The sequence below is a fragment of the Mchenga conophoros genome, linkage group LG18 (genome assembly GCF_057382185.1).
Source record: "Mchenga conophoros isolate Kocher_MC1m ecotype Shallow Benthic linkage group LG18, M_conophoros_male_GT1.1, whole genome shotgun sequence".
In the NCBI taxonomy this organism is placed as follows: Eukaryota; Metazoa; Chordata; class Actinopteri; order Cichliformes; family Cichlidae; genus Mchenga; species Mchenga conophoros.
Window position 1 is genome coordinate 26,438,147 of NC_140543.1, and position 23,531 is coordinate 26,461,677.

The 23,531-nt window shown below is 41.5% G+C and overlaps 3 protein-coding genes and 1 long non-coding RNA gene across 6 annotated transcripts; 1 reads left to right on the forward strand and 3 right to left on the reverse strand.

Annotated features, from left to right (window-relative positions):
• Positions 1-1,907: 1,907 nt before the first annotated feature.
• LOC146553982 (relaxin-3-like) lies at positions 1,908-2,338 on the forward strand. Its single transcript, XM_085253769.1, has 2 exons — positions 1,908-2,097; positions 2,190-2,338. The coding sequence occupies exons 1-2, from the start codon at positions 1,917-1,919 to the stop codon at positions 2,324-2,326; spliced, it is 318 nt and encodes a 105-aa protein (XP_085109895.1). The 5' UTR covers positions 1,908-1,916; the 3' UTR covers positions 2,327-2,338.
• Positions 2,339-2,412: 74 nt separating this feature from the next.
• Positions 2,413-3,926, reverse strand: dynlt5 (dynein light chain Tctex-type family member 5). The gene is made up of 5 exons (XM_085253768.1): positions 3,820-3,926; positions 3,537-3,685; positions 3,265-3,356; positions 2,829-2,953; positions 2,413-2,753 (listed from the first exon to the last, which is right to left on the reverse strand). The coding sequence occupies exons 2-5, from the start codon at positions 3,629-3,631 to the stop codon at positions 2,550-2,552; spliced, it is 516 nt and encodes a 171-aa protein (XP_085109894.1). The 5' UTR covers positions 3,632-3,685; positions 3,820-3,926; the 3' UTR covers positions 2,413-2,549.
• A 1,062-nt stretch (positions 3,927-4,988) lies between these two features.
• LOC146553984 (SH3-containing GRB2-like protein 3-interacting protein 1) lies at positions 4,989-14,988 on the reverse strand. 3 transcript variants are annotated; one of them, XM_085253765.1, is made up of 19 exons: positions 14,922-14,988; positions 14,742-14,753; positions 14,180-14,223; positions 13,384-13,402; positions 12,935-12,998; positions 12,729-12,799; positions 12,563-12,637; positions 12,406-12,474; positions 11,577-12,323; positions 10,807-10,928; positions 10,553-10,703; positions 10,347-10,403; positions 9,947-10,058; positions 9,564-9,719; positions 9,304-9,436; positions 9,009-9,211; positions 8,639-8,703; positions 8,348-8,512; positions 4,989-8,236 (listed from the first exon to the last, which is right to left on the reverse strand). In XM_085253765.1, exons 4-19 carry the CDS (start codon positions 13,400-13,402, stop codon positions 8,214-8,216), a joined length of 2,232 nt encoding a protein of 743 aa, XP_085109891.1. In that variant the 5' UTR covers positions 14,180-14,223; positions 14,742-14,753; positions 14,922-14,988; the 3' UTR covers positions 4,989-8,213. The 3 variants fall into 3 exon arrangements, with proteins under 3 accessions (XP_085109891.1, XP_085109892.1, XP_085109893.1); XM_085253766.1 differs by lacking the exons at positions 14,180-14,223; positions 14,742-14,753; positions 14,922-14,988 and having other exon boundaries at positions 8,348-8,506; positions 13,384-14,146; XM_085253767.1 differs by lacking the exons at positions 10,347-10,403; positions 14,180-14,223; positions 14,742-14,753; positions 14,922-14,988 and having other exon boundaries at positions 13,384-14,141.
• A 617-nt stretch (positions 14,989-15,605) lies between these two features.
• LOC146553985 (uncharacterized) lies at positions 15,606-21,623 on the reverse strand. Its single transcript, XR_014889428.1, has 5 exons — positions 21,208-21,623; positions 16,920-16,983; positions 16,530-16,575; positions 15,997-16,447; positions 15,606-15,663 (listed from the first exon to the last, which is right to left on the reverse strand). It is a non-coding gene; the product is annotated as an uncharacterized LOC146553985 (long non-coding RNA).
• Positions 21,624-23,531: the final 1,908 nt, after the last annotated feature.

Sequence of the window (23,531 nt, forward strand, 5' to 3'; positions counted from 1 at the left end):
ACAGCATGAACTCTCTTAGGGAATGTAACTTACTGAAGTAGTCTTCAGGAATAGTTCTCCAGGCTTCTTGAGGAACATTCAAAGATGTTCTTTGGATGTTGGTTGCCTTTTGTTCTGTTCTCTGTCAAGATGATCCCACACTGCTTCAGTAATGTTGAGGTCTGGGACCATGGGAGGCCATTCGATGACTGACTGACTGATAACTTTTGTACTGTGTTTTTTTTTTTTCTATTTAGGTATGCTTTTACTGAATTGGCAGTGAGTTTGGAATCAACATGAATCAAATGCTGTCCATATGCTCTTGCATGTTGGTACAAAATCAGATGGCACTTTTTTTTTCATAATTACATCAATTTTGACACCAATGGTTGAATTTCAGCCCCAATTCATGACAGTGCCCCCACTCTGCTTTACAGATGGCTGTGACACTCACTGTTGCACCTGTCCCCTGACTTTCTCTGTATATACTGACATTGATTTGAACTGTAAAATTCAAATTTGAATTCATCACTCTATCAGACCTGTAGTCACTGATTTTCAGTCCAGTTATTGTGTGATCTGGCATACCTCAGCCCTTTCTCCTTGATTCCTTTCCTTAAGAATGGCTTCTTGGCAGCCACCCTTCCACTGAGACCATTTCAGATGAGGCTTCAGTGAACAGTAGGTGGATCAACTGTAGTGCCAGATATATCTCTAGGATCCTGTGTGAAGTCTTTGCTGGATTTTTTCCTATTTCTTAAGGACATGACTTTCAGATACCGTTCATTTGCTGGAGACACTTTTTCAGGCCGGATTCTTCTTTTGTCCTCCACTTGTCCAGTTTCCACAAAAACTTAAGGACACACAACACACTATGAAGAGATATGCAAAGTTTGCATTTAATAGTTCTTTAGTAAACACCTTGCTGGTGGAAAAATACAACTTTATGTCTGCCAAAGTATGTTATCTTTTTTATTTTCTGCTGATTCAGCTAAGGAAATAGGGACAGTTTTTTGCAAAATGCTGCTAGTAACAAACTGCATATAGACACAGTACATATGTACCACTGGAATTCAGTCTTGTTATATTAATTTGCTAAATCAGATAATTATTACAAGGTGTATGTGAAATCTGTTTAACTTTTTCTTTTGTGGGTTCTTCTCTGAAGACACAAGAGAAATTACTATGCAAACAAGAAACCCACTTATATTTATAGAAAGAAATCCCCTGTATTTTAAAAAGAAATACCTGTGTCCGCTACAGTAATATTAAAATAACATTTGTGAATGTGTCACAGTTTACAGGAGTGCTGTATGTGTAAACTCCCCATAAAACCCTGAGAAACATAGCAGATGTTATGAATAACCTTAAATGTCATAAAGAACAAACGAATTTTAGACTTTTTCCAACTGAACCAGGCTATAAAACATCGATTTATAACACCACCCCTCCACTGTTGACATATAAAGACGGGCAAGCAATGACAACTCTAACCCAGAACATAGGTTCGATTTAACAAGTGTACCGGTAATAGCAACTGTCTTTCCGTGGAATCACTGATTTATGCCAGTGATAGCGGCCGTGTGTGCTTCTTCGTTGCTATGCAGAGAGCAATCACCTCTTTATCTCGTAGGGCGCATATCTCAAGAGATCCATTATGAAATACTTTGCTGAATCCACGGCAATAAAAACCCTGCAGTTCGTACATAAAAGAGCAATTCTTTCCCTTTAACATTTACCAAAATGCAGTCAATCAGCGATCTTTGCAGTGACTTAGATTCCCACACATATCCCAAATTGGCAGATTTACATCCGCTGTTAAAAAGCACACGATGATCACCAATGATAATGCATAGATAATGCATTTACTCAGGAAACACCTGAGGAAGGCTGTGCGATATAAGACCCGATCGGGACGTGTCCTGAGAAACATCAACATGAGATCCCTACCGTTGGTCATCGTGCTGCTGTGCATGTTGAGTGCGGCGCAGGTTCAGACACAGGAGAGCGCCAACACACTGAAGCTGTGCGGTCGAGCTTTTCTAAGGGCAGTGGTGTTCAACTGCGGAGGATCCAGGTGGAGAAGATTTATGGGAGAAGAGGATACTTTCCCAGAAGGTCAGTATGGACTCACCTCTATTTTCCTTTTTAAATTTATCTAACCTAAATTAGAGACTTCTAGTAAACAAATATTTTTACCTCTTTGGCAGTCAACAGAGAGGCAAACCTCCTAAAGTGGATAGATGTGTCAGTAATGGAACGTCAATTGCGGGACCAAAACGCGGCCTTGATGAGAACGTGCTGCCAACAGGGTTGTCAAAAAAGCGACCTGTCCATGCTCTGCTAGAGCAGAGGAACATCTCAAGGAAGTTCTCAGTCTGTCACAGTTACTCCTAATTTGGCATAATCTCTGTTGTACAGAACACTGTAAGGATGACATCATTTCTGAGTGCAAAAATGTAAAAAAATAAATAAAATGTAAAAAAAAAAAAGCACACTGTGAGGTTTGGTTAAGATTTGTTTTAAATTTCTTTACAACTACTCAAAAACAGAGCACAGAAAGAGAGAATTCACTCAAAGTAAACAGCATAAACACTCGCCACGCCAAACAGAGAACTGTTCTTGAAGAAGTGCGAGGCGAAAGTGTCATTAGACGTGTCCCAGAGACAGCGGCTGCTGATCTGCATGCATTGCCCGGTGAGCTGGCCGATGTGGACCAGGATGACAATTTTGTATCTGGGGATCATTAGTTCCTTCACGCGGGCTCTTATTACCTGGAAGAAGAGTCACTCTGAATAATGGAGAAATTTAAACATGTTTAGAAAGAGTTGCATCTATTCTTCATTTACCTCGCACAATGTTTTGGTCATTTTTTGAGACCACTCTACTTCATATTTCTCCTCTTGGAGGTAACTGGTAAGGACGTCTTTAAGTATGTCTGTGGCCGCGTTGGCAGGGAAGCGTTTGTAAGGTCCTGTGGTGCGAAAAAAGCCAGAAAACATTTATTACTAACAAAAATCCCATTTTATATTTGTCTAGTAGTTTTGATGGTGGGGTAAAAACATGATGGATGCATGTGAACAGAAGAAAAATTCATATTTTTGTCCATCTCAATTTATATCCTACACAAAACAGTAGGCCACTCTTTACCACCGTGAGGCTGAATTTTTACTTTTCTGCTTAAAATGATCAAACAAAATATATTCAGTTTATTTGTTAGTTCTGTGATGCCTAGAACCTATAACTCAGCCCCAGTTTTGTAGGCAATTAAAAAGGCTAACTCACCCATCTGGTAGGTGTTCTCCATTGTTGGAGCAAGGCGAGCATTGTCATCATGGTGGCCCAGTTCATCAATGTATGACACAGTGCTTATAGAGCTGAAAGACATAATCATGCTGAAGAGAATACCAGGACAGATGCCATGTGGACTGACCAGCAGTTTCACAACCAAACATGCTGCACTGGGAATGCTGTTTTGAAAATCATTCATAACCTACCAGGAAGCTAAAAAGCTAAAAGATGGACACTGGCCCATATTATCTTAATAGTCTACTCACTCCTTAGTCCTGCCAGTTGTGTCTTTGCCTCTCCCGTTAGAAGGCACCTTGACTACCCTCTTCTCTTTCCTTTGCTGTTTTTCTTTATCGGACATCCCCACTTCTCCTTATTTTTGGGTTCTGAATGACCTGAATGTCGCACGTAGACCCTAACAAAGTACAAAACAATACGCTCATAAATGTGTCATTTGCGTTCAGAGTCACTAGACCGAGTTTGAAAAGTAGAGTTTTTAATTACAAAATCGATTACAGATGATAAAATTAGAATACTGAGCCAAATTACCAGTTTACCAGCCTTGAACTAAGCCGAACCAGTCGTCTGGTATGGCTTGGTGTTGTTATGGAAACGGTCCATTAAGCTGTGGGAGGGGTTTCCGGTGAAGTGCTTGTTAAAGTCTCGCGAGGTGAACGACCGAGACAAGCTTGGAAACGAGAGGCTGAGTTAATTACATTTTACAGTAGATATAATTTTAAGGCTCACCTTACCTTACGTTAAAGGCAAAGTTGTGTACCCTTTTCATCTCCCATCTTCTTCCCTTTTTAACGTTGTGTTGTGGTAAACTATTTCCTGTAAAGCACTTTAGGCTCATGTCAGTAAAAAGTACCATTTCTGAATATTTCTTGCTTGATACCCCACATTTTATTAAAGGAGGCCAATAATTATAATAACAGTTACAGAGGTGGCAACAATATACCTTTTTCACAAACGTTATACTGACATGAAAAAGATAAACACAGGAGCTACAAATAATCTAATAATATCATATAACACAATAAAAAAAAAATATAATATTCATGCTCTGGCCAGTTTATGCACAGATCCTTAATTTATGTGATTAGCAACACCTGTGTTTTACGGCAAATAGCTGCTGTGGAAAAATTATATCCTTGAATGCATCCTTAAAAGAAACATATGTGGGGGAAAACACTCTTCTAAGATAGGATAAGAGTGTATTAAATACATTTTTAAAAAGAATATGGAATAGATGAAAGAAATATTAAAAGATAATTAAATCAAATTAAGATAACTATTAAATTAAAAGATAATGATTTGTAAATAACTGGATATGAGTAAATTAAGCTTTTTATCTATATCTATGTATATTCTTATAATACAGTTTATTTTTAACTAACTAAGCAGCTCATTCTCTTTTTCATCCTTCATCCTGCTTCATAAACTGTCGTCATGTGCAGGAATAAGACCATGACGGGGTAAAAAAATTCCCATAATCCCACTAAGGACTGTTTTTGTAGTTGCTTGGGAGTGTTTATTTATATAACATGATGACTGATGATGATGGTTTTCAGCCTATTTGACCTCACTATTAAGTTATGACAGACAATAATTTACAGTGTCGCTGAAGCGCCAGGTTGTACATTTAATGTTACGGGTTATGTGCCTGTAGGTGTTATATTTTTACATCTTTGAACAAATGAGAAGGAGATAAATGACTCTTATTTCCTCTTCTTTATTACCAAGTAAAACAGGTATTACATTATAATGACTTTTTTTTTCATATATTTTCTCTCAAAATCTTTGGATGGGAAATTTACATGAAATGTTTGCATATTCTGATCCTAATGCAGTGAAAGAATACATACAGCCAAAAAAGTTGTAGAAAAAATAAACTTACAGAAAACCTCTGGTTTTGGAATATTAGTGTACACTCAAAAATAAGGCAAAGAAAAATATAAGCATATTCAACAGAAGAAAAACAAAAGTCGTTCTTACTCAACCAAAAAAAAGCCATGTTTCTTTTTCTAAGGAACTGAATTTCGCCCGAGTCCAAAGTGTGAGTCAACACATGGAAACGCTCTGTAAAAAAGTGAAACACACACATGTGACATGAAGCAACAATTTGTTTCATGAAGAAAATTGAAGGTGTGCTTTTGTGTGCAAGTCAAACACAGGAGGATGTCAAACACCTATATCGGATGCATGGGATGGGTACGTCATTGAACGCATGCCAGATTTGATTGACAATGAGTTTCTGAAGGTGCATCACCAGCAAAATAGAGAATGGAGGCGCAAGTGAAGGCAAAGGAGTCTCTTCTCAAAGCACACTGATACAACAACACACACATCATGACCTCACTGAAATGGATAAAGTGGTATTGCATTGATAAGACCGGCGATGGACAGGTGCAGATTTCATGCGCCACTGTTTGGAGTTATTCATCAACACCTTTTCTTTCTTTTTTTTCTCTTTGTTTTTTTGTTACAAGAAACCTACGTTAGATGAAGAGAGTGTTGTGTGTCGTTACGCAGAACCAAATGCATTATGAGCGCTGACATCAAGAAACCAAGAGACGATCACAGACACGTCCATATGCTCAGAGAAATATTTGAAACATAGCTTTTTATGTACACTTTTTACACTTAAGTCTTTTAAATATTGCTATTAGAAAATGATAAAACATTTATTCGACATGGTGGGAAAAGGGAGAAAATAAAGCAGGGAAATAAATAGTGCTGTCTTTTTGATAGACACTTCTTTTCATTGCTCTGTGATGTCCTCCATCAAAGATTATTGTCAGAGTTTATAAGCAGCATCAAAGGCAACTCCTACAATCCATAGCCCTGGTCCCTTTAGATTTCTCTGGAAACTTAAAGGTCCTTTTCCTCAGTGTATGGCACTCTTGCATCTCTAGACTTCCTAATATAATTTCTGGATAAATTACCCAAGCTGTCCCAGTGAAAGTAGCAGCTTCACACATAAGCGTCAGCTCAGTATAATGCAATTCTACCCACAAAACACCACCACAAACTCCACCTGTGTCCTGTAATGTGAGACCTTTGATGTATCTCAACATTGCACTTGCCCTTTAGTGGTAATTCGATGCGTTTGTTGTGCACCAGGTCACACTGCTCTAACTCTCTGCCAACACGACTCGTTAATGGTAAAAATGCTTCCAGTAGTAGTGTTTAAAGGCTGTGTGTGTGAAAGTATGGCGTTATGTATGCGCTTCAGCCCTGAGCACAGTCTTTCCAGCACATCAAGTGTGGTTTGTAAAGAAACTCTTTTGCACTCAACAAACTGAGGCCTGATGTTTGACTTTGAAATGACCAAAACTGCAGTTCCTTTAACGTCCACTTGAGGCTGCCTCCAAAAATGAGTCAATCCCCATAAACTAGGAGGTGGGGAAAAAAACCGACACTGCATATTATTGCAGTATTTTATCAATACGTAAACACCAAATATCGATATTTTACGAAATGAATGAAAATACTCTGAATACTACGAACAAAAGCGCTCAGCTCAACCACCATCATCCTGAGATAACGTTAGTTAGTAAACTCACATCGGCTCAAATGTGAATTTGTCTGTGAAGACATCAACAGATATGTGACTTTCACCCAACCGTCTGGTGATTTCCACCTTTAACATTTACAGTTTAGTAAAAAAAACTTTTCATTTCCAATGACAGTGGTGTCCTCAGTGGACTAACTATGCCACTCGTTTTCTGCAAGGCACCACCTCAGTTAATAGGAACTGGACCCGTCGTGCATGTGGGTGTCTTTTTGATCATTCTCTGAGCCATCTGCCAAATCTCCTGCCGTGTTGCACATCATGTCCTAGAAGTCTCTGCTCTATATTACTTGAGTGAACCTACAGCGAACTTAGCCCGCAACCCTGTCATACAAATATGGCCACAAATATAGCTCCAATAATCCAAAACACTCACGATGACTATAAATCAAAATGTAACTTTGCTAACCAAGTCTAAATGGTTCATTCAGTCTAAGGAAGCAAAATAGCATTAAGTTTGGATCTTGGTTACCGTGGGCTTATGATGATTAAATGGATCAAGCATACAAATCATAGAGCAAACAGTTTTATTTGCTCTAATTATTATTGTGACAAGTTTCCCTACAAAATCAATTTGATCATGACCCATGATCAAATTGTTCCCTAAAGTTCCCAGGACTGAGGCGCAAACATAATTCCATGTCAAGAGCACCTTAGGATTCATAGTGCTGATGTTCTTCCAGTGCTGCAGGTCATTTTAAACTGTCACCTTTAATCATAAGACAGATAAAAGGGATATGACGGTGTCAAAGCTGTCCACACAGAGGAATACATTCTGCTTGGACAACAATCACGACAGTCACACATGTTGAAAATAAACAAAAAACATCTGATTTAAAGGTGGCAGTGCAAATCAGACAGTACCATGTGACTATAACTAATTGGAATACATCTGCAAAGCAAACTTATGTTAAAACGTTTTCCATCTTTTCCACCTCGTTTAAGATTGTTTTGTCATACAAATTATTCACATCATCTTTAAGAGTGCATTCGAAGTGATAACCCGTGAAACAAGAGGAAAATAGAACAAATAAAGCTGGATCACTGTATGAAATCCACAATTATTTTTAAGTTAACAAGAACATAGACTTGGGATTTCCCTAAACGTTACTCTATATAAGCTCATAAGTGTTCCAAGTGCACAAAACTAATGACTTGTATTTACTTGCATAAACTCAGCAGCAGTCAGTTGACCGAGAATGTCACATTTCACCTCTGTGTTGTTATCTGTTACTCTAATGAACTCCAGCCATTAAATCTAATGGCTCCTAAAGATAAATTTTCAAATGCACTAAACATGGGATGATCCGTAGTCTTCACAGTCAAAAGCCATTGATTTTCTTGGTTCTGTTCGCAAACAGGTCCGCTAATTATCTGCCAAATATTTCCCTGTGAAACACAATAAGACATGTCAGATAGTTGGGAAGTGTCCGTGTGCATTTATATTAACAAACCACAGACTGAAGACAGTCAGCCACTGTTTCTGATGCTTAAACTGACCTGCAGCAAATCTCTTCTTGACCAATGATAGCCGGTAGCCAGTCCCGACCAGCTGGATGTCACAGCCTGACAGAGTGCTTCCTTCGCTTGTGAACTGGACTGTCAGCTGGGAGGGTTTACAGGGACCCTCGATCATCTGGAACCGGCCCAGGAGAGCCCCTACTCCTGCCAGACATGTGATATTTGTGTAACGGGACCAAAAGATTTTACTTTTAAAATCCAAAGAAGAAGAAGATGAAATAGAAATTAAAAATGTTAAATAGTATGAACATGGCAAAAATGAATACTTGCCTCCATTCTCAGACCTGTGAGACAGGCTTGGGATTTTCCACTGTATTGTCTGCTGCTCCGGATTCCTATATGAGGAAAGAAATTCCATGTTACATGTTACTCTCTCACATGTACTCTAAAGAGCAGATATAATAATACGATGAATACAGTGCATATCAATAATACACAGGCAACTGTGCCAATATTTATACACACTTATATAAATACAGAGTATGAAAATAATATAGCCTAGTTTCTACAAATAGATGGTAAAAGGTAGACTGTTGATGCACTAACATACACGTCAGTTTGCTCAGTTTACAATACTATCTCGGCCTTAGCCTCTCAATACGACCACATACTAAGAGTCCTTGTCACCAGGAATCCTCACCAGGTGGCAGGTGGGATCATGGCCTGTAGTTTGGCAATGCCTCCATCAACAGGAACCAGGAAGTTGATGTCGTGAAGCGGCACCGGGGCAGCCAGAGCCTCCGTGTTGTATTTGTAGTCTATTCTAAGGTCTATGTTGGTGCCATCGCCACGCCAGCTCACTGCCAGGTTCAAAGGAGTGGACTGGATCCCGTCTGCTGAGACCTAAATGGCAAAGACAAAGAAGACAGTGAGATAACTGGATAGATAGAAAAAATATAAAAACACATCCGTGAATATTAACGGATATTATATACCTGATACTTGATCATATCCACATTGTAGTATGTCGCCTGAGGCTTCTGTTCAGCCACTTTCTTTAGATGGCTAATCAAGTTTGGCATATTTACCCAGAACTCCTTTCTGTCTACACTGTCTGTAGTGGAATCACTAAGGGATGAGAGGAACATCTTTGATTCAGCCAGCATGAAGTAACACTATGAATCTCTTTTGTTTGGACTGTAAAAATGGGCAACTGTCCGCTCCAGTATATGTTTGTCTGTAATCTTCATCTTACCAGCACAGCAGCTGTGGATTAGGGAGGACCTGCTCCAGTCGGTTGTAGTTGCTGATGCTAAAAGTGAGGATAGGTTGAGCTGGGTGGCTCGCAAAGTGCCTGGTTATGCCAGCGGGGAAGGACAGCACCATCTCCCCTGTGATCTTCACGACACATCTGAGGCAGAGAGAGGACTCAAACTAAACAAAATATAAAGCTCACAGATCCCTCTCAGTATAAAAACCCTGAATACAAAGAACTGTGTACCTAATTAGGCTTAAAACAACCTAGCCCAGTCTGCCTTAGAAACATTCCCCTGTCTGCAATTATTAGCAGTGCAGTGTTTCAGTTTTAGCATAAATCCATGCTGACATGATGTCAGTGCATTTTTAATGTAAGCCTACTTGCTGGGGTCAGCGCCTTTAAAGTAGGCATTGATGGTTTCTGTGAAGGCAGCTGCCACTGGCAGAGTGTCTTGGGGTCCCATGGTGAGTGGACTGGGACCTCTGGAGCACCCTAAAACACACATAAACACAAGTGACACTGCTATAACATCTCCTTATAAAACCGTAGTTGGGTTATATCTTACTTGCCTGAAAGTAGGTTTCACACACAGAGGACAGAATAATTCAAAAACAATTAAAGCAAAACCAAAGCCTCGATCATGGATCTGGATTCTAAGTAAGTGAGCAGGAGATGGGGATGGGTGGCAGCACTCTTGTGGACACAGCCAGTAAAGAAACGGGGCAGGTGCGTACAGTGCATGCACTGGTGTCACTAAAGCAGCACTATAGCTCAACTCACCTTCAAAAGCTAAATAAAACCTGCCGTGGTCAAACCATACCAGAGGCTGCGAGGCCTCTGAGTGAGCAGAGACATCAGGAAGAGAGAATCATGGAGAGGGACAAGACTGTGAGGCAAGGACACGATGAGTGACAGACAACATGTGGACTGAGATGCGCAGCTAAGCCGCAGAGACGAGCATGACAGCCATCTTGCTGGTAGCATACCTGTGGTGGACAAGTTGAGGTCCCTTCCTAAAGTTGGGGTGGACGCTGCACTCTGTGAGGTAATGGAGGAGATTGATGAAGAGCTCTCTGCCCGGGCCAGGGGGGCAAAAGGCGGGGGGCTGCTTGAAACTGGCGGACTGAATGGCCGGGTCTGGAGATGTAACACAAGTTATTTTGTTCAGAATGAAAAAACACAGTCTCAGGAACAAAAGATAAATGAGGGTAAAAGAAAAGAAAGGGCTTTTCCCACATACCAGGTCTGTGATCGGTTTCCCCGGGGGCAGCTTTGGTCGGGAGGACGGACGAGGAGGAGGAGGCGGAGGGACTGGGCTGCCTCGAGACTGAGGTGTGGTAGGACGAGCTGGAGATGAGGGGCCTGTGGCACATACCAGTGTCTGTGGTTAGCACAGCCTTCAGTTCACAGTGACGGAGATTTTTATTGCCGCACTTCCCTTCTATCAGCTGTGTTTGGAGAGAAACTGTTGTGCGAGACTCTGGTTGGTTCTGGCATGAAATAAAATTGCTGTTGAGATTTTTGTAGGTGTTCTTCTGATTCACGTGAAAAAAAAATCTGTAGGAAGACGTTACCGCTTGATCTCTGTGCTGATAGAAAGCATCCTGTAATTTTCATACTGGTCTGATGTGGGATGCTTGTTCTCGGTATTCACCAATTGAATGATGGTATATGTTAAACAAGACCATTTAAGCATTTTCAGCAGTCCCCCTTTAAAATATCAACATTATATTTCCTTATATTTCTGGAAAGATAAGACCTGTTATGCACTACAAACAAAACGCTGTCATTTCAGAATCACAACACTAGATGTCACTAAAGTTTGACCTGCTCATCTCTGTGATTTTTATTTTTGTGGCTGTGCTGGTGGCCTCGTCATTCTCACTTTTTTCAAAGCAAACAAAATTAAAGGACACTGCAGAATTTAAATAAAAAACATTAATCGTGCTTGGTGTAAATGAATCTCGAAGAGGCCACTGTGCGTGTTTGCAGCAACACAAGAGTACTCACTGCTGCCTGAGTAGGGTCCCGGGGAAGACATGATAGACCTGTAGGTAGTTGGAGGAAGAGGAGGTGGCGTGCCCCTGAAGCTTGGCGTCAGCTCTCTGGGGGAACCCACAAAGTCTGGTACATCTTCTCTCAGGTTTACACCTTCTGGAGTCCTCTTACCCCCTAAACCCCCAAGGACCAGTGGAGACGTGACTCCAGCACGAGGGGATCTACGCTCCGCTGGCAGAGGAGGCACAGGGCTGATGGGGGCAGGGGAGGAAGAGTACTCTGCAAACTGCAGCATCTCCTCATCAATAGCATCCTCTTCAGGGCACCCAGGAGGGGAATTAGAGGGGGAGAATTCTGGGGGCAGAGGAGGGGCTGGTTCATCTGGCGGAGGAGGTCCGAGTAGAATGGAGGGAGGCGAGTCTGGCGGAGTGAAACGAGGAGGAGACCCAGGGGAAAACGGCGGAGGTGAAGGTGGGGGTTCGTTTGGAGGTGGTCCAGGCGAGAGGCAGGGGGTGGAAGGGGTGGATGAAGGTGTGTCTGGCGGAGGAGAGTCGGGTGGCGGAGGTGGAGCCGGTTCATCGGGCGGTGGGGGCCTGTCATCAGTGAAAGTAACCCATCTGGGAGACATGGTGTCCTCACTCATGGGTCCAAAGACATCGTCTAGGTCGGGGGCAGGGGAGCCTCGGTAAGAGGCTGGGGAGAGGACATTCAGGTAGATTGGTGCCGAACTGCGAGCCGCCCTCCCATTGGGTAGATCGGCTGCAAAGAGTATATTGGAGAAGTGAGATCACAGCTGACTGATCTAACTATATTCTTGACTGATGTTTGAAAATAAATTTACCAGCAGATTCTGAAGGATAGCCGTAGTGACTTCTCGATGGAATGTTTTTTGGAGGGAGTGGAGGCGGAGCTGCGACAGGTGCAACAATTCAAGGTCAGCACAACTTCTTTAGAAACACGAATTACAACAGAGATAAAGTTCACTCATGTTTGCTCACCCCCTGTTGGAAAACTTCTGCTCAGCTGTGATTCTGATCGGGGTCTAGAATCTCCCCACGCATCCGAAGGTACCACTGTCATTGGATAAAGGGGGGAACAGTGTCACCTTTGTAAAGGGAGTTTATTCATTTGGGTAAAGTTATGTCTGATCAATGGAGGACTGACCGTCATATCTGGCATATTTTCTCTCTAAAGGCAGCTCAAAGAAGGCAGGAGTGTTCTGTGACAGCCTGTCACTGCAAAAAAACACATGCAACAAGTAAAAAAATAGCACACATAGCTGCTCAAGGGACATCTGAAGCAGAGCAATAGCATACCATCTTAATGAAAGAAGCGTTTAATTTGCCAACATTGCTAAAAGGATGACAGACCTTTGCGTCTCTGGGGCAGGACTCGGTATCGGGGTTGAGCGTCTGGGTCTAGCGATCTCCTCACCTATAAGAAAAATAACAAACGCTCAGCTCCTGCTCTGCTGAGACTACTGTTATGTTGTTCTGGTTAGGAGTGGAGAAGTCCCATCCACCAACTGTTTAAACCTTTTGTTCACAAGTGGCAGCCAATCAGAAGAAAGTTGGTTTAAAGGAAGAGATGCTTAAAAGGCTTGTTTCAGACATAGAATTTAAAAAATGACTACACAGAGGCTTAGAATAAGTTAAATAACGATTATTTTGAACCCTGAGTCATGCAAAGCTCCTCAAATAGCTGGGTACGAGCATAATATATCCTCTTTAATATGCGTGCAGTAGCAATGTGGTTATGAGCACAAGTACAGGAATACGGGAGGAATTTTAAAAAGTGATTTTTAGAGATGTGTACTTACAGGACAAGTTCCTTTTCATCTGCCCGTGCAAAAAAAGAAAAGAAAAAAAAAAGAAATCCAAACAAAAGAAAAAGTAAGGCTACAGATCATATTATACACCGTATACAAATACACATGATCTTCAGTCCTTTAAGATGTTCTTCTTTCTTATTATATCAAAACACAGTACGATTATAGGAAATCTAATTTGTGTATTACTCCTCTGGCTTAAGTGCTCTTCATCAGTCTTGATAGTTTTGGTGTGACTTGAACAGAATTGGAGACATCAGCTTGAGAAGTCTGTGCTTTGTCTAGTGCTGCCAAATCATAACTACCAACTCCATTCGAAAAATAAAAAGCATCTGAAAAGCAGAAATGCCTCCTTCCAGAAATGATCATCAGAAAAATATACATACTTTCTTGTGAGTCTTTTCGTGAATGAAGCACACATGCTAACTGTGTCAGTCAGCAGAGGGAAGTATGCATCTAACCGTGATGGGAGGCTCATGCTGACATGACAGCATGACAAGGTGTAAACATTAATGGCGTACCCCTTCTGCAGAGCTGTGGTACATTTTTTGGAGCTTTGAGAGGCAAAAGTCAAGTGTCACGTATTCATGAGAAGGCGGAAATTTCTCCCGTCTGTATCTCTGGTGGACAAGGCAACTCGCTAACTAAACAACGGATGAACAGCACTACAGCCTGAGGTAAAAATGTTTCTCTTTATTTTCTGCATTGTACAGAGTAAGGCAGCGGAGATCAGAAAGCTGCATTTGGGGCTATCAGTGGTAAAACAGCCAGCAGAGGGAAAACTTACCGGACTGTGTCTCTGAGACCAGCAAAAAGGAAGAGAGAACAGACCTGGGTCAGAGAGTGAGTGACAAATCAGTCAAATGGACACTAACTACAACTACACACACCGCATCTCTTTACTTTAACCGCAAAGCCTCAATAATGCAGCATGAGCCGTAACTCCCTGGAGATTATGCGGACAATACGAGCATCACCTACAATCAGCACGCACACAGCCTCACACCGAAGACAGCAGGGTCTCTAGATCAACGGGTTTGGAACTGTATGTGTGTTAGGTTTGCTTTGCATTATGTAACGCACACGCTTTGCCACAAAGGTTTAAATAAAGCTGTCGCTGAGCAGGAAAAAACTGAAGGAACAGAAGCAAGAAGAAAAAGAAAGTTGTGATTTTTGTGAGGCAGTGAGGTTGGGAAAGAAAGTGCATCCAGGAAAAAAAAACGAAAGCCAGCGAAGACAGTCTACGAGATCACTACGACAGGAGGGAACACATTATCAAGCGTTTTCACCACATCTCATGCCATCTGTCAGGGTGCTGATACAGATGTGAAAATGTGTGACAGGCTTACCGGACTTCTCCTCTACAAGAGGGCAGCAAATAAGTGAGAAGAAAAGACAAGCGCAGGCAGAGAGTCAAACAGATTTGAGAGAAATTAGCAGCTGGTAAAGTATATGAACTGCATTGAGCGTGACTATTGTGCTCTTCACAACTGTGCAGCAGAACAGGACTGCAGATCAGCAGCACTCACCAGAGACGGGGACAGCGCCAGGCCTCCCACTGACGCTTTTAGCTCGTCCATGGATGGAAGCACACACTTGGCACTGTCTGATACCAGCGGCTTGATCTTAATTTTGAACTTTTTTTTGCTGTCCTCGTCATCCTCTGAGTCGCTGGACGAGAAAAAGTGCTTTTCTTTGGAGGCTGGTGAACACTTGTAAAGGGCAAAGAGGAGGAAGTACAACATGCTGTACAAAAATGCAGATAGTTCAACCTTCTGTAGCATTTAAAGCAAGGACAACGGTGCAGGACAGGAGTGAGATATCCATTCTGTGTCCCAGTTACCAGTATTACAACTGCTGTAACTGACACTCCTTCTCCACCTCCACTAAATCTTCCTGCTCAGGGAAGGTCTCCACAGTGTCAACTATCTATGAATCCAGTTCAAACATATACTCCCACTGCTGACACCTGTGGGAGCAGAACTGAGCGTCAGTGGTTAATGAGAACTGTGGTTTAGCGACAATTGTAAAGCCGGTTCGACCTAATGTGGCTGTGTCCGGCTGCCTTGCAGCAGGGGTGCACATACGCAGGGATTTGGCCTATTTAATGCTGAAAAGCACTCAACCAATGAGTCACAAAGCCAAACAGATCAATAGTTTTTGCTGGCGAAGACTCCTAAGAGTGCTACTTCTCCTTCCGACTAAAAGGATATCATCACCCTCGTCACCAGGCCGGAGGCTGAAGCCCTCCTCATCTACATCAGGAGAGGCCTGCAAAAGAGAGACAGCGAGAGGGAAATGGTGACGGTTGTTTCTAGCCACTCTCAAACTCTTCAGCAGCGCATAGAAATGCAGATTAGATTTCACAGATGTCTTGCTGGAGACGTTCCACTTGGTAGATGAAGCTCCTGCTGACTCACAGATTATGCACCGCCATAACTCACACACATTTGTACCCTTTACTCTGTAATTTTAAACCTAGCGTCACATGACACTGATTGCACAGCACAGCACTGCAAGTATTTCCAATGCCAGAGCTGCAGAGTCCATGCAAAAAGAGAGACAAAGAGAGAAAATGTGCAGGTGTAGGCTGTGGATACTTACATATCTGTCCCAATCAATCTCCCCATAGAAACCATTGGGAGCCCCGTTGGCCTTTTTCTATCAAAACGGAGATCATAAAGAAGGCAAAACGATAAAAGCTTATGACGTTAAACTAAAATTCTTTTAATATCAAAATTATATTTTTTAATATACTTTTAGATTTTTTTTAATGTACCATAATCAGAATAAATTATTGCTGCAGGCCCAGTTCAGTTAAATGTAATTTTATTCATAGCACCAGTTAACAGTCTTCCCAAAGTGTTTATATGTCCAGGTAAAGAAAGAACCCAAATGAAATTTTTATCCCCAAAAAGCAGCACTTGGAAACAGCGGTGCAGAAAAACTACCTTTTAACAGGAAGAGACCTCCAACTAATCCGTTTAAATCTTGTTAAAGTCACTGTGCTGTAGTTTCCTGTTGTGCTGTTATAATCTCCTAGGTATAGTTTCCTCTGTTAAACAGTCACAAACACTTAGAGGGCCAAAAAAACCCAGGTAAATTAAAGGAAACACTTTCATTGTGTATGTACGTACGCTTCCTTTCTTTCCACTTCCACTTCCTTCTTTGTCAGGTGAGCTCCTGTTTGACAAAACAAGCAGATGGAAAAATTAGGTACCAGTATACCAGTAGATTTTTCTTCATTTGTATGTGGTTTTAAAAAAGTGGGTCTTGTTTTAAATTATTTAATGTAAAATACCCATGTTGTGGTACTCAGATTATTTTTGGTATCTTTTGCAGGTACCGCATAGACCTATAGCACAAAATTTCCTATAATTTTATAAATCCAACAAGAACTTTATTAGTGTCATAGCAGTAGTTTGGGTTGTTTTACATCTCTATGCATTCACATTCTCAAACCAATGAGTTCTCAAAGTGTTTTAGGGATTTTCTCCTGTTACCAGTGAGTGTCTGAGGAAACTCACGTTGTTTCTTTGTCCTTGTCTTTCTTTCGTAAGCCCAGGGCTTTCCTGGTTCGGTTTTTCAGTCCTAGCATAGAAACACACACAGGAAAGGAGCGCGTGAACATTATCATTAAGAACTCATTTTAAGTTGTTATAGCCAAATATAAAATTAACTATCTAGACATTAAAATGCACTTGAAAGCAAATAACAAAGAAGAGTAATGGGCTGGGTGTATAAGAGCCTGGGGATGAGTACGGGCTAGTGGATACAGAGAAGTTACAGTAAGATAAAAATTAACGTATTGATTTGGAACAAACCCCAGGCAATCTGGAGAGAGCCTCCACATAAAACGAAGCAGTGTCCCCTTCCTGACTATGTAGGCTGTTAAGAAAAAATGAACAACCGTTGATCAATGTGTTCACTTCATTAGCACGATTCAGAGCAGAGCAGCCAGGGATCTAGTACAGCGTCCCATCAGCCAAACTGAATGCCAAAAGTCCTGCAGCACTGTCGGCTGGCAACATGCAGCGATGCAATCAGAACGATAAACACAAAGAAAAACGTTTTTTCTGTTTCACCTTATAGTGATTTTTCAAAGGTTTTTTAAATGATTAGGACACAGAACATGCTGTATGCAAATGTAATTTGGAGCACTTATTATCAACTGACAATAAAAATAACTGGAGGTTGTTTAATGATGCTCCATGCTGCAGGAGTGTATTGATTTAAAAATTACATCAAGTCTATAGCCATGCTAGCATGCTAACAGGTCCGTGAGGCTACCTAGGCCCGACTAATAATAACTTTAGCTTAACGTGCATTTACAGTGTTAGCATTCTGATGTTTGGAGTTCATCACATCTATTAACATGTTAGCAAATTAAAGCATAAAATGTTAGCATACTAACATTCTCTAATTAGCAATACAAAGCGGAGAGAATTAGCTAACATGCTAAACAAAAATTCTCTGGGTGTTATCTATGAAGGCTGTTTGCTGGTATAATTAAAGATAAAGTACTCTTTTGTTTAATGAGTGAATTAATGGGTCAAAAGTGCTCCAGTCCAACATCACTGGTCTAGAGCGCTTACTGTGATAGTCACAGTAATGAATCACTTATTCTGGCTCAATAATTCAACGTACTTATATTCCAGAAAGTGCAGTTAACCAAGATGAGTGACTTTAGGTATTTTAATGTATTTTGACTTGCGTACTATTACACTATAACATGTAACTTTTCACTTAAATAAAAAGTCTGAATAAGTGTAAAGTTAAATGCACTCCACTTAAAAATCTTTGAAAGACACCTTAAACAAATTCTGACAAAGAGCAGTTTTCTTTAAAAAAAAAAAAAGTCTGTGTGTTTGAGTGTGAGTTTGAGTGCGTGTGCACGCATTTTCTTTTCCCCCCCAATAAGCAACCGACAGGTTTGCATAACTGTGTTTTAGAAGAAGTGAGCGCAGTTGATAGTCAAATCCAGAGCGACAGGGACACGTGTGATGAACAGTTGGGAGGATGAACATTTTGTGCCACTCAGAAGCAGCTGATACCGTTTGTGTGTTGCTCTGCTCATCATCCCTTTGTGTAATCTGCATGCTGTGCTTTAAACTGGATCACATTTTCTAAACAGACTTACCGCTTTTAATTTTTTTTTTGTGCCTTACTTTTTTAATTCATGTCACAGATATTGTGTCGTTAAGATAAACACAAAACAGGAGAAACTCATTTCAAAATTAAATTAATACCGAGTCACTGATGTGGTGATTACCTTCACTCATACTTAAATCCTAACAAATATTATAAATGTTAATCAGTAGCATTCACGTTCTTCTGACAGGGTCTGTGATGTGACGTATTAGTGGCTCGACTGGCAAATATTATTCCTGCATCCTGTCTCTTTGTTAGTCAATCACAGGTCTGTACCACGATTCTTCTCTCCAGTCCTAACCTGCATGTGACATTGTTGGTAAAGATCAGTCCCAACACTGATGAGTAACAAACCTGTTGAACGACTACGTATCACACGCCGAGCGAGTACAAGAGGTCTGGTCAGACTGACTGCAAAGCGATGCAGATCACACTGTGCGTCACAGCAGGACTGTGTTGTTTTTGTAACCCATTTACAGAGTTTGCCTGAGGAGAGCCTCATTAAACAGAGGCATCATACTAATTAATGATACTAGCTGTAAATATAGTTGAGTTAGGGTCTCCTTCATGCCAACTCACAGACACACAATCTTTAGACACAATTCTGCAAAACATTTCCAAGGACCAAAGTGATGGATTCACACGTCACCCTACTTACTCACAAATAACATGTTCTTCACATTACTGCTGATAATTTAACTATGTAACTTCCCTATAGTGCCATTATTCCACTTTCAAAATCGAGGATTAAAATTCAAGTTATTTTGGGGTTTTTTTACTCTGCACGTGAAATACAAATGGATTTGCATTTATTGGTAATGTGCTACAAGACTTTCAGCCTTTTTACAGCTATATCATTTTCTTAATATGACCAAATTTAACCTCAGGTATCCTTGCAGTGTCTGTTCTGCAGCTTGTAGTCTCTTCTCTACTATATACTGTTGTTCTACATTTTACACAGTTAATTAGCAGATGATACAGCTGGAAGCTCAAGAAGAAAGCTACACACTGACATCTACACACAGCTATTTACAACAAAGGAAACTGCATCTAGGAAAGAAGATAAGACTAAAGCTGTAGGAGAAATGTTCACAGTGGAAACTGACTAATGTTTTTAGACAAAGTATTGTCAAGAACGATGCCTTGGATTCACTGTCAAGTTCTTTCAGACTATGACACAGTTTGTATAAACGCAAACCTCGATAAACAGAAGAATGGCATCCATAATTTGTGTAAATCCCTAAAACAAACAGCTAGTCAGCTATCTTGGTTGTCAGTTGCGTGTAGCTCAACTAGCATGCCGCTGTTACCAGTGACACAGAGGAGGTTTCAAATAAAGAAGGAAAAAGAACAGTTCTGCTCCGATGAGCGGTTTGAACAGGTTTTCTCTGCTTTCTCTTCACATCTTATCCTCTGACTTTTGTTCAGTATTTTAGATATTTACAGTTTCTTACAGTAGCTTAACTTTATGTTAGCAGACAATAAATTCTGCCCTTTCCACGACGTCCATCCTTTCCACCCACTCCCTTGGTTTTCTTCTTTTTAACGCGCTTCCAGCCCTATCTCAAGTAGGTTTCAAGTTTCTGCAAGTTGATTTTTATACACTCCTGACATTTACTCCTGCCTGGAAGAAAAGATCAATTTGATACCTTATGGTATGCCATGGAAAATGATCAGCAGGAATTACATTTTTTTAAGTGTCTGAAACTTGTAAAACTAGCAATGTGGTCTTTAAAGCATAAACTTCTAGTACAAATAGGCCACCTGGCCAAGATTACTGCCCACACTACTGCAATTAATGATTCTGATTTATAGAGAGGACCTGCACATTTTATCTTAAGCCCAAGAAGCATATTATTACTACACCTATATTTTAGTCCAGACCTCACTAAATGTCACTAACTACATGCTAACACTGTGTGCACATGTAGCTAACAAAGGCTACGGTGAGCTTGTGACATCTGTGTGAGTTTCCTCCAGCTTGTGAACCGAGTACAATATCATGTTAGGTTGACTGCAGGCCCTCTGCTAATAATAGCCACCTTCCATTACCACGTAGGCACAAATGGATGATAAAGACCCAGCATCTCTCATGCAGAGCAGGATGGTTTATAATGTACTTCACCTAACTGTAGGACAGCATCCTTTACTTCAGTTTATATGAGACATGCACTAAATGCTCTGAGGCTGAAGGATCACCTGATAGCAACAGCTAGTAGTAATGAATGAGTACAGCTACTTGGAGTGGTCACATGTCTCCTTACATACACATCTATATGACATAACTGCAAGATTAGCATGCACACACACATACACACACAGGCACACGCAAAAACAAACACAAACCCAAAAGGACATTACTCTGTACACACTTTACCACTGTGAATGGCAGCTCCCCCTTTCTACACCACAAACATCTTCTCAGGCATTACAGCTACCTTTCTATAAATCTTACACACACACACGCATACGCACAAGTACTCACAATAGCCACATTGTCACACTGGTCATGCATACAGCTCAGTCGTACCAGAGGTCCGCACGGCATGACAGATCACATCACTGCATTCACTTTTTTTAATGGCCCAGCAGGACACAAGAGGGCAGGAGGAGGACGCTGAGAAACAGGACGTGGAAAATAAAAGGAGTGCACACATCACTTACCTTGCATCATGATTGCAGATTTTCATCCTACGCTGCCCTCTGGATTGCAGGCGGGCAGAAATGGAGGAATCCGACCGGTCAAAAGATGCCTGGGCAGGGCATAGCTAATTCTGCACAGCTCCCCAGCGAAGCACGATGTTGATTTCCTCCACCCCCGAGGGCCCGACTCCCAGACACCCGCACGGGGAGGCGGGGTGGGAGCTGCAAGGCAGCAGGAGCGGTGAAGGACACGGGGAGAAGAGACACCCGAGGAATGCGCTGCAAATCGGGAGAGGAATAGGGGTCCTCTCTGTGTGCGTTAGGCCACAGACGGCCGAGCGGCACTGACACACGCCATCGCTGAGAGGGGGGATGCTGAGGAAAGGCAGAGGGAGAAAAAACAGAGCGCTACAGAGAGATAGAGAGGCAGAGAAAGACCAGGGGAGAGAGGGGCGGAGGGAGGGAGTGGGAGGCTTGCTGATGTCACATCTGCACTAAACCAATCCCTGAAACCACGGTCACATGGCTGCTGTCCCCTGATGCCTAAGCACCTCTTGGCTTGCCTTGAGCAGGCACACTACATACTATGCAAGGTCCTATAAAATAAAATACACTATTTTCTTTTATTTTGAATTAATTCAAATATTGCTTTTGCTTTGAAAATAAATCTGTTGTATTTTTTTTTTTATGATTTATGATGATTAAATTCATTAAAATTTTCTGAACTGCAAAAAGGTCACCCATCCGTTTTCTTTGCAGACATGCTGGGGCGAGAGGCGGGAAACACCTCGCCATCAACACAGGGAGACAGGCAACCTTTCATGCTTACAGTCACACCTAAGGCCAATTCAGAATCACCAGTTATTACCAGTTAACCTAACATACATGTCTTTGGACTGTGGAAGGAAGCTGGAGTACCCACAGAGGTACAGGTAGAACTCCAAACAGAAGGATCCCCCCACAGGCCGGTGGGTTCAAACACAGGACTCGCTTGCTGTGAGTTTAAAGCTCTATGTTGTCCTTTTTCATGCAAATATTCTACAGCTAAAAGTGGACCAGTGCCTATACTGGGTCACTTCACTGTGCTGGTGGCTGATCATGAAACCTAACCTTGAAACTTTCCTCATATAGAGTGTTCTGTTAATACAAAAATATATTTAATTCATTCTTCAGGTAATACAGGTAATACAAGTAATACAAGTCCAAATCAGAACCAGTGAGCCACTTAAGCTTTAGCAGGTGGATTGGAATAATGCCTTTGATGCTGTGGAGGGCTGCAATCAGATCTAACAGCGAGAGGATGACAAGAGGAGATCATTTGTTCAATTTCAGTCACATAGGTTTTGATTTGTGGGGGGAAAATGCTGAAGACACACTTTTTGGGAGTTTTTTTGGTTCAGAGGGTTTTTTGCTAGTTCTCTGGAAAGAAAACAAGAGCAATATACTGACTTCACAAAGCTGCAAGACTATTTCTATTGCTAAAAATGTGTCCCACTTGAGGACAGCAGAAAATCTACCACCGCAGAGTACACCCTGTCAGCTATAATCATAAGACGTGCTCACTGGGAGGAGGGACCCCAAATGTTAGCCTGGAAGTAAGCAAGAGCGGGAAGGACAAAGGACAAACTATGACTGTGTGCGCGTGTTAGACCAATTGCTTTAGTCAAAGCAGTGGTTTGATTATTCATCTGCTTTAATGGCAGCGTGCTGGACATTTGGAGCAGAGTGACTCACCCTCACCGATACAGCAAGGACAGATGGGTCTGTGGGTGTATGTATGTGTGTGATTGTTTGGGGAGAGACCCCACTGTGGAGGTCACATAATTTTAAAACAGTAGAAAATTCAAGCGTGTGTTCTTTCCCTCAGCTGTTTTGTTCTATGCTAAGTGTATACTCAGAGTGTAATCAGATGCAGACACAACTAAAGAGTCAGTGTCCTTTATGGCAGCCAAATGAAAAACAAGAAACGTTCCAAACCTTGGAACCTAAAATATTCAGAGAACCAGAAGCTGAACACGACGCTTGTAAACCGGAATAAGTTTCCCCAGCTTCTGCCACTGAAGTTTATTTGTAGCTGTTTATTTGTATCCTAGAGTAACCGTTAATGAGCTTAAACGAGCTGGCACAACACACCTCAGGCTGCACCCGCGTGCTTCCCTCAATCAGCCTCTTATGTAAGATGACATCCAGGGTTCAGAGGTCATGGCAAGTGGGATTAGCAAAGGAGAGCCGGATGGAGAAGAGCACAAGGAGAATGAGGTGTGAGTTGTTCTGTTAGCCTGGCATTACTGCTATTGTTGGGCTCTGGGTGTCAGAGAGACAGGAGTGAAAGAAAGCTGTGAACA

Coding starts and splice junctions, on each gene's coding strand:
- LOC146553982 (XM_085253769.1), top strand. CDS start 1,917: ATGAGATCCCTACCGTTGGTCATCGTGCTGCTGTGCATGTTGAGTGCG. Junction 2,098..2,189: donor AGAGGATACTTTCCCAGAAG/GTCAGTATGGAC, acceptor CCTCTTTGGCAG/TCAACAGAGAGGCAAACCTC.
- dynlt5 (XM_085253768.1), bottom strand. CDS start 3,631: ATGTCCGATAAAGAAAAACAGCAAAGGAAAGAGAAGAGGGTAGTCAAG. Junction 3,357..3,536: donor ACAACTGGCAGGACTAAGGA/GTGAGTAGACTA, acceptor TATGTCTTTCAG/CTCTATAAGCACTGTGTCAT. Junction 2,954..3,264: donor GGAGAACACCTACCAGATGG/GTGAGTTAGCCT, acceptor TTCGCACCACAG/GACCTTACAAACGCTTCCCT.
- LOC146553984 (XM_085253765.1), bottom strand. Junction 12,475..12,562: donor CAGAAGTTTTCCAACAGGGG/GTGAGCAAACAT, acceptor CACCTGTCGCAG/CTCCGCCTCCACTCCCTCCA. Junction 10,404..10,552: donor CCTCAACTTGTCCACCACAG/GTATGCTACCAG, acceptor CTGCTCACTCAG/AGGCCTCGCAGCCTCTGGTA.